The sequence below is a fragment of the Salvelinus sp. IW2-2015 genome, linkage group LG17 (assembly GCF_002910315.2).
Source record: "Salvelinus sp. IW2-2015 linkage group LG17, ASM291031v2, whole genome shotgun sequence".
Lineage (NCBI taxonomy): Eukaryota > Metazoa > Chordata > Actinopteri > Salmoniformes > Salmonidae > Salvelinus > Salvelinus sp. IW2-2015.
The window spans coordinates 1308026-1316408 of record NC_036857.1 but is presented as its reverse complement, the minus strand read 5'-3'; the positions used below and the strand labels follow the sequence as shown (position 1 = coordinate 1316408).

The following is an 8383-nucleotide window of genomic DNA, read 5'->3' as shown; positions in this document are numbered from 1 at the left end:
TGTGTGTGTGTGTGTGTGTGTGTGTGTACTGTATGGGCATGTAGCAATGTGTCTGTCTGTGTTTGGGGTATTTTATGTAGCTCAGTTGGTAGAGCATGGCACTTGTAATGGCAAAACCGTGGGTTGGATTCCCAGGACCACCCATATGTAAAATGTATGCATGAATGACTGATAAAAGCACCTGCTAAATGGCATATACTGTATATTATAGTATTATATTCATTTTTTGTGCCACCAGTGTGTGTGTCCGTGTGTATGCTGTTTTAAAGTAACTGTCCCAGTGAAAATATCACTTTTAAAAGTGTATATTCTTTTAACCCATACCCAAGGAATATTCTTGACTCATCTTATACTTGTATTTGTGGCCAACGGATACATTTGGAGGAAAAAAAWAATACTTTAAAAATCCCAACTTAAAACTTGTATCTCAAACAGACCGTTTCAGACATGCTTGCTATTTATTTGTATTTTTAACTCTTCATTGTTGGGAAAGGGAGAGTAAATATTCCACGGTAAAGTCTACCCACGTGGTATTCGGTGCATGTGACAAATAACATTTGATTTGATTGGATATTTCCTCAAAGAGAGAATGATGTCATCCTGCCTCATTGGCTGAGCTGGCCAATCAGCGGTCTACTCGTATGAATATACTTAATGACCGGTATGCTCCCACACCATTCTGTTATCGTGGGTATAGTCACACCATTCTGTTATCGTGGGTATAGCCACACCATTCTGTTATCGTAGGTATGGCCACATCATTCTGTTATCGTAGGTATGGCCACACCATTCTGTTATCGTGGGTATAGCCACACCATTCTGTTATCGTGGGTATAGCCACACCATTCTGTTATCGTGGGTATAGCCACACCATTNATCGTGGGTATAGCCACACCATTCTGTTATCGTGGGTATAGCCACACCATTCTGTTATCGTGGGTATAGCCACACCATTCTGTTATCGTGGGTATGGCCACACCATTCTGTTATCGTGGGTTTATCCACACCATTCTGTTATCGTGGGTTTAGCCACACCATTCTGTTATCGTGGGTATAGCCACATCATTCTGTTATCGTGGGTTTAGCCACACCATTCTGTTATCGTGGGTATAGCCACACCATTTCTAACACGGAAAAGCTGCTTTTTAACATATTTAATTACCTTTTTTGCTTATAAGAAAAGTATTTCACTGGACAGTTACTTTAACACTCAAGTATTTCATTAGACAGTTACTTTAACACTCAAGTATTTCATTAGACAGTTACTTTAACACTCAAGTATTTCACTAGACAGTTACTTTAACACCAGTCTGCCTCTAGCTCCATGTTTGTCAGTGTTTGACCCCCCGCCGACCTCTGTGCTTTAGGTTGAGGGCTGGGCTGTGTGACAGGTGTACTGTGACTCAGGATGTGGCCAAGCGCCGGCAGCAGGAGTATGAGACCTCTCAGATCCAGAGCCTACAGCACATCTCCATCCTGGGTAGCTGACAGCTAACACATCACATCAACCCCATTTAGAGTGGCAATTATACTGTGACATTCGAGGAATCTCTGGGGGTTTTTTTTMTTTTTTTTTTAAGGAACCTCCCATGTCACCCAAAATGTTTATGAGCTTCAAAATAGTAAAGGTGCCATTTAACGGTACATTTATTTATTCATTTATTTATTCATTTATTTATTTATTTTAAATTTATTTTTAAATGACCTTTCAATTTGGCATGATCAAAAACCACGCATGATGTCAACCAAATCACTTCAAAAAAGGAGACTATCTGCACATGTTCATCCACTCCAAAATAACTCCAGTATCCAAGCAAAGCACTGTGGACAAACACCACTTGATGAACGGAAAGAGACAAACGTTACACAATTCCCCAACGTGTAATGACAGTTGGAAATTATCATTGGGTCTACATTCATGTAGCCTGAATTAATTGATGAGTCTTTCTGACGAAATAACCTTTTTTTTTTGTAGAAAGAAAAGTTGGTAGACCTGAAAAGAGACTGTCAGGTGTTAGGCTGATGATAAGTGCTGCCATATGTGGAAAAACAATTGTTTAAACCATGACACAGATGTGGGGATTTTCGTTTAATTCGGAAATAAGCTTTTATTTTCATCTTTACCACTGTACAAATTGCATTTTAAACAAATAGGAGAGTGGGTGACAGGTAGCCTGGTGGTTAGGACGTTGGGCTGGTAACTGGTTCAAATACCTGAGCAGACAAGGTGAAAAGTCTGTCCTTGAGCAAGGCACTTTAACCCTCGTTCTCTCCAACAATGCCGTACTACTATGGCTGACCCTGTAAAAACTGCAACTATCCGGTGTGTGACAATAACACAACTTGTTTTGTTGTTGCACTAATTAGAGAACCCCCCCCCCCCGACACTGCATTTAGGAGGACTCATGTTCCATTTGCCCCCTGTCATTTGCACTCTGAGCTTCCCTTCTCCACATGTTTCTCTAGCATTGTGTAAAGATCCAACTAGGCCCCCTGTTTTGTAGCTACAGTGCAGTATTTTAACATTAGCCATGGCCTGGGGACTAGTTTCAGTATTTTAACATTAGCCATGGCCTGGGGACTAGTTTCAGTATTTTAACATTAGCCATGGCCTGGGGACTAGTTTCAGTATTTTGTATTTTGTAGCTGGAGAGATGAACACGATGAAAAAGGAGAACCAAAGGCTGCGAGAAGAAGTCAGGCGTCTGAGAGCGGCACTAGAGTAAGTTCTGTATGTTTTACACGTGAGTCTGTGTTTCTGTCTTGAGTGTTCGGGAGCGTAACATGCTTGTCGTTTCAGAGGTCAGAGTGGACATTCCTCCTCCCAAGATGCAACTCCAGAGGTCAGACAGTCGGCTGACCTTTCACCTTCTGCTACGCCACACCGCCTCACAGCCATCAGGTCTATTAACCAGCCACCAGAGGGCGCCACTGCAGGGCTGTCCATAGTGAAGACTGAGACAGACCACAGTCTCTCTTTTAGAGTTGACGGTGAGAGTAAAGGAAACACTTTCGTTATGAACCTAAAGGATTTACAGTCATTTAATGACGACTCGTCATCATCACCAGTATAATCATCAGGATGTATGTTCTTCTTGTCTTTTCGACAAAACAGAGACACTACCTGAACGCAGAGATGTGAGGGGATTGAATGGGAAACAATCCTATGTAAGCATATTTTGTTTGTCTACAACAAATCGTTAACTAAAAATATCTAGGAATATATGTCCTTGTCCTCTTTCAGCCACCCTCTCTCTTTTTATCTCACGAAGGAATCCCATAAGCCCCTATCCATGTCCACTACCATCCCACAAGCATTGAGGCCAGAGCACATTACAGCCAGAGGCAACACTGGGCAGAAGAGGTAAGCAAGTGAGGCAATAACAGCAAATAAAGAAAAGAGAAAAACATTAGCATTCAAAATGTTCCTCTCTTTCTCCTCTTCCCCCTCTTTCTCCTCTTCCCCCTCTTTCTCCTCTTCCCACATCCCTCTCTTAGAGACCATAGCGTGGAGATGGTTGGTCAGCAGCGTTCCCCTGTCGCTCCCACCATTCCACACCCCCTACTTGTCCAGAAAGACAGGCCTCTCCCCTCTTCATCCTCCTTCTCATCCTCCTTCTCCACCTCTTCCTCTCTACCTGGAGATGAGAAGCACAGTCGTCACCTGGTTCACGCTCCGGTCCCTTACTGGCCGCGCCCCATCAAAAGTGCCCGTCTCTCCCTCCCCTGGCCCCTGCCGGAGCACTCTGACTGGGTCACCGTGGCCACCTCTGTGGACGACGGCTTGGTGTCCCAATCCAAACATAACCCTAACCTACCACGCTTCCCCAATCTACAGACCTACGTCCAGCAGAACAGCAGCCTTGGGAAGGCCTGGCTCAAGCCCAGCCACCCTCCCCAGGCCAGCCTGACCAGGAGTCTGTCCACTGAGCACGGGGAGAGACCAACAGCATGGGTACAGGAGCGTGACAGGCGGGTGGCGCCACACTCGTGGAGGGAGGCGGTGGTGCAGACAGAGATGGTGTTTGGGGAGAATCTGAAAGAGGCTGACTCTCCTCTGGACCTGTCTGATCCTGGGAGATCCAAAAGCATTAAGTCACCACAGGACAGCAAGGCCAGCCCCACGCTACAGGACATGTACATAGAAGGGGAGACATCTAACAGGACCACCAGGACAGACTCCTCGCCACAGAGCCAGGCCTGTCCCCCCTCTTCCTCATCCTCTTCTTCCTCCACACCTGCTCTTCCTTCATCCTCCTCTTCTACACGTCCCACCAGCCAACAGAGGCAAAGCCCCAACAACCACAACCTTAAGGTGCTCTACTTGATCCGACATACACTACCGTTCAAAAGTTTGGGGTCATTTAGAAATGTCCTTGTTTTTGAAAGAAAAGCACACATTTTTGTCCATTGAAATAACATAAAACACATGATTTTCATACAGAGGCCCATTATCAGCAACCATCATTCCTGTGTTCCAATGGCACGTTGTGTTAGCTAATCCAAGTTTATAATTTTAAAAGGATAATTGATCATTAGAAAACCCTTTTGCAATTATGTTAGCACAGCTGAAAACTGCGGTTCTGATTAAAGAATCAATAAAGAAAGTTCTTTGTTTCTGGCCATTTTGAGCCTGTAATCGAACCCACAAATGCTGATGCTCCTGAGTCTAAAGAAGGCCAGTTTTATTGCTTCTTTAATCAGGGCAACAGTTTTCAGCTGTACTAACATAATTGCAAAAGGGTTTTCTAATGATCAATTGTCCTTTTAAAATTATAAACTTGGATTAGCTAACACAACGTGCCATTGGAACACAGGAGTGATGGTTGCTGATAATGAGCCTCTGTACGCCTATGTAGATATTCCATTAAAAATCAGCCTTTTCCAGCTACAATAGTCATTTACAACATTAAGAATGTCTACAATGTATTTCTGATCACTTTTATGTTATTTTAATGGACAAAGAAATTGTTTTTCTTTCAAAAACAAGAACATTTCTAAGCGACCCCATGTGAAATACACATACCACTCACTGTCTCTGTTCACACGCCTCTGTTACCCTAGAATAAGGAGCATCAGATCCACGAAACTCCATGACTCGTGTGCATACCACACACCATCACAAGCCGTACACAACACACACACACACAAACACACACACACAACACACACAACACAACACACACACACACACCACACACACACACACCACACCACACACACCACACACCACACACCCACACACACACACACACAGCACACACACCCACACCACAGCACACACCGGTGATTTAGTCATGTGATATGTCTAACCCCATCCACAGGAGGAAGAGCAGCCAGAGAAGGAGGAAGCTGAGGGGAAAGTAGATCAAGAAGACAGGAAAGGACTCTGAGGACAGGAAGTCCCTGTTCTGACCATCTCATTGCGCCCAGGTACAGGACAGCTCGACAAGGCTACGTGTTCTTGTTAGAAGGGCATGTACAGCTGTGTCCATACCTGTGTTAGTATGTTCATTGATGTTTCTCTGTAATTAAGTGGTGCTCCTTGAGGCTCTGAATTCTGGATGCAGAAGCAACTTTTCTCCAACGGCAAGGCAAGCATCTACTCTTCCTATATGGTGCCACGGCGTATAAATGTAACTGATCTGAGGTCATTTTACAGTTAGTGTCATGTCATTGTTTGACATTTACAGTCAGGGAGCAGATCAGACCACCAGGAAGTGGAAGGCAGTCTGTCTGAGTCAGAGAGCAGCCAGAGATCCATGAGGACTGGGGCTGGACACAGACACAGAGGGTAAGGATGGATAGAGGGAGGGAGGACAGGAGACATAGAGAGACATAGAGAGACAAGAGAGACATAGAGAAGAGAGAGAGAGAGAGAGAGAGAGAGAGGAGAGAGAGGAGAGAGAGAGAGAGAGAGAGAGAGAGAGAGAGAGAGAGAGAGAGAGAGAGAGAAGAGAGAGAGAGAGAGAGAGAGAGAGAGAGAGAGAGAGAGAGAGAGAGAGAAGAGAGAGAGAGAGAGAGAGAGAGAGAGAGAGAGAGAGAGAGAGAGAGAGAGGAGGAGAGGAGAGAGAGAGAGAGAGAGAGAGAGAAGAGAGAGAGAGAGAGAAGAGACAGAGAGAGAGAGAGAGAGCGAGAGAGAGAGAGAAGAAATTGGAGAGAGAGAGGAGAGAGAATGAGACAGAGCTGCAATTCCTGACAAAATGTCAAAATATAAAGCAATTAGAGTTTCATTTCGACAAATTTTTAAAACCATCATTAAAGGTTTTCAAGACCTCTGATGAGAAAAGGCTACCCGTCTTGTTGGGCAGACGGGCAGAGAGCTGTGAGTTGGCATAAAGTGTCAATAGATTGTGTCACTTTCACAGGAAATGTCCCTCACTTCCAAGAAAGAGAGAGAGAGAGAGGATGAGGTACAAAAACAAGAAAACCCATTAACAGCTAAACCCCTTTTTTGTTGTTGTGCCTCTTGCCTCATCCATGTTAAGTTCGATGTAGAAAGAGAGGAACAAGGCATTGTGGTCCCCAGAAGGACCTCTCTTCAGCTGTGTTCCACCCTGACTGCAACGGAGATGACGCCCTCGACGGGGACTGGAACAGAGGGGCAGCCAGTGCCAAACACTTGGAGCAAGAACGTCTTCCATCTGACTGTTGTCCTCATGGTTCTAGCTAGTGGCTTGATGTAATTCAATGGAATAAACCTTGATAGTGACGTAACTAGATAATAGCATTGTGATAATATTGAATTCCTCCTCCAACTGATAAAGATTGTCTTTCACACGGACTTCCTGCTGCTGTTGGCCACACAGGGAGTTAATGAACTGCTGCTGTTTGCCACACAGGGAGTATATGCTGCTGTTGCCACACATGGGATAATACTCTGCTCTTGTCCCGGGAGTATACTGCTTGTCCTACTTTATTTTCTCTGCTCTCTCTTCTCTATCTCTCTGTCTCTATCTCTCTCTCTCTCTCTTCTATCTCTCTCTCTCTCTCTCTCTCTCTCTCGTCTCTCTCTCTCTTCTCTGCTGTCTCTGTCTCTTGTCTCTGTCTCTGTCTCGTCTCTGTCTCTTCTCCTGTCTCTGTCCTCTGTCTCGTCTCTGTTGGCTTCTGTCTGTCTGTCTGTCTGTCTGTCTGTCTGTCTTCTCTGTCTGTCTGTCTGGTCTGTCTGTCTCTGTCTGCTCTGTCTGTCTTGTCTCTCTCCTACCTGTCTCTCCTTCTTCTCTCTCTTCTCTTGCTCCATCTCTCTCTCTCTCTCCTCTCTCTCTCCTCTCTCCCTCCCCTTCTCTCTCTCTCTTCTCTCTCTCTCTCTCTCTCTCTCTCTCTCCGCATTCTCTCATTCAATCAATCCAAGGGGCTTTATTGGCAATGGGAAAACATATGTTAACATGCCAAAGCAATGAGGTAAGAAATATACAAACGTTCTTCTTCTCTCTCTCTCCTCTCTCTCTCTCTAGTCTCTCTCTCTCTCTCTCTCTTCTAGCCTCTTTAAAACCCCCGACTGACCCGTAAAGGACTGGCTGGGGCGTAGTCTCTCACATGGTTCAGTTCTGGTGGAATCAGTGACTCATAAATTTCTCCTCCTGCAGAGAGAGCGGCCTGTCTCTTCGCATCTGGCTATTGTTTGTTATCAAACCCCCCCCCCCCAGCACTCACCCAAATGACCCGCCCTAAAAACAAATATAATCCAAGAAAATATTTCTCTTTTCTTTTTGGTTTTCCCGAAAACATATGTTGCATAGTCTTAACTTTCCACTTGCAGCTGCTGCACATTGTGTGTTAATGTGGTGGTGTAATGTAAGGGGTTAGAGGAGGGGGGAGAGGGGGGTGAGGGGGGAGGAGGGGGTGAAAAGGGGAACAACACTGATAGCTTTGAGGCCATTATTAACTCTCTCATTGATCTCTGCTGTTTCACTAATGTTATCCAAGTCGATTGTATTCATGGTCAGTGGACAACGTGTTAGTGCAGCGGAGTGTTTCAGACTGCTATTCTCTACCGTGTTTCACTCTGTGTAAAAATCTGATGTATTCAATTTATGACTTTGAAAATATTTTATGCTTATGCGAAGGTGTGGTTAACTTTTCTTTTTATAATGAAGGTTAAGAAACTTCAACCGTTTAAACACTTGTGTGTTAAACACTTATGAAATAAATATTGAAAAACAGACTATTATTGTTGCATTGACAGTTTGTTCTCATGCAGTTTGAACTTACAGTATATGCTACCAATGTGAGGATAAATAAGACATGATTATTTTAATGATAAAAACTGCCTGGAAACTTTTCTTTGGTTTAGGATGCTATGCAAGGTGACCATGTTGTCGTGTGGAAACACCTCCGATTATGCTGTGATCACCCAGTCACAGGAAGTCAAAACCATAGTGAA

The 8383-nt window shown here is 44.4% G+C and overlaps 1 protein-coding gene across 2 annotated transcripts in view; it reads left to right on the top strand.

The window, feature by feature from the left end:
• The window catches only part of LOC111976440 (RBBP8 N-terminal-like protein), a 17330-nt gene extending 11517 nt beyond the window's left edge, over positions 1-5813 (top strand). For both annotated transcript variants that reach the window (XM_024005270.2, XM_024005271.2), the window contains exons 5-13: positions 1368-1480; positions 2647-2722; positions 2801-2991; positions 3116-3168; positions 3273-3364; positions 3499-4315; positions 5325-5433; positions 5537-5594; positions 5694-5813. In XM_024005270.2, coding sequence (XP_023861038.1) covers positions 1368-1480; positions 2647-2722; positions 2801-2991; positions 3116-3168; positions 3273-3364; positions 3499-4315; positions 5325-5393 — 1411 coding nt within the window. In that variant the 3' untranslated portion in view covers positions 5394-5433; positions 5537-5594; positions 5694-5813. The remainder of the gene's footprint in view (positions 1-1367; positions 1481-2646; positions 2723-2800; positions 2992-3115; positions 3169-3272; positions 3365-3498; positions 4316-5324; positions 5434-5536; positions 5595-5693) is intronic.
• The last annotated feature ends 2570 nt before the right edge of the window (positions 5814-8383 follow it).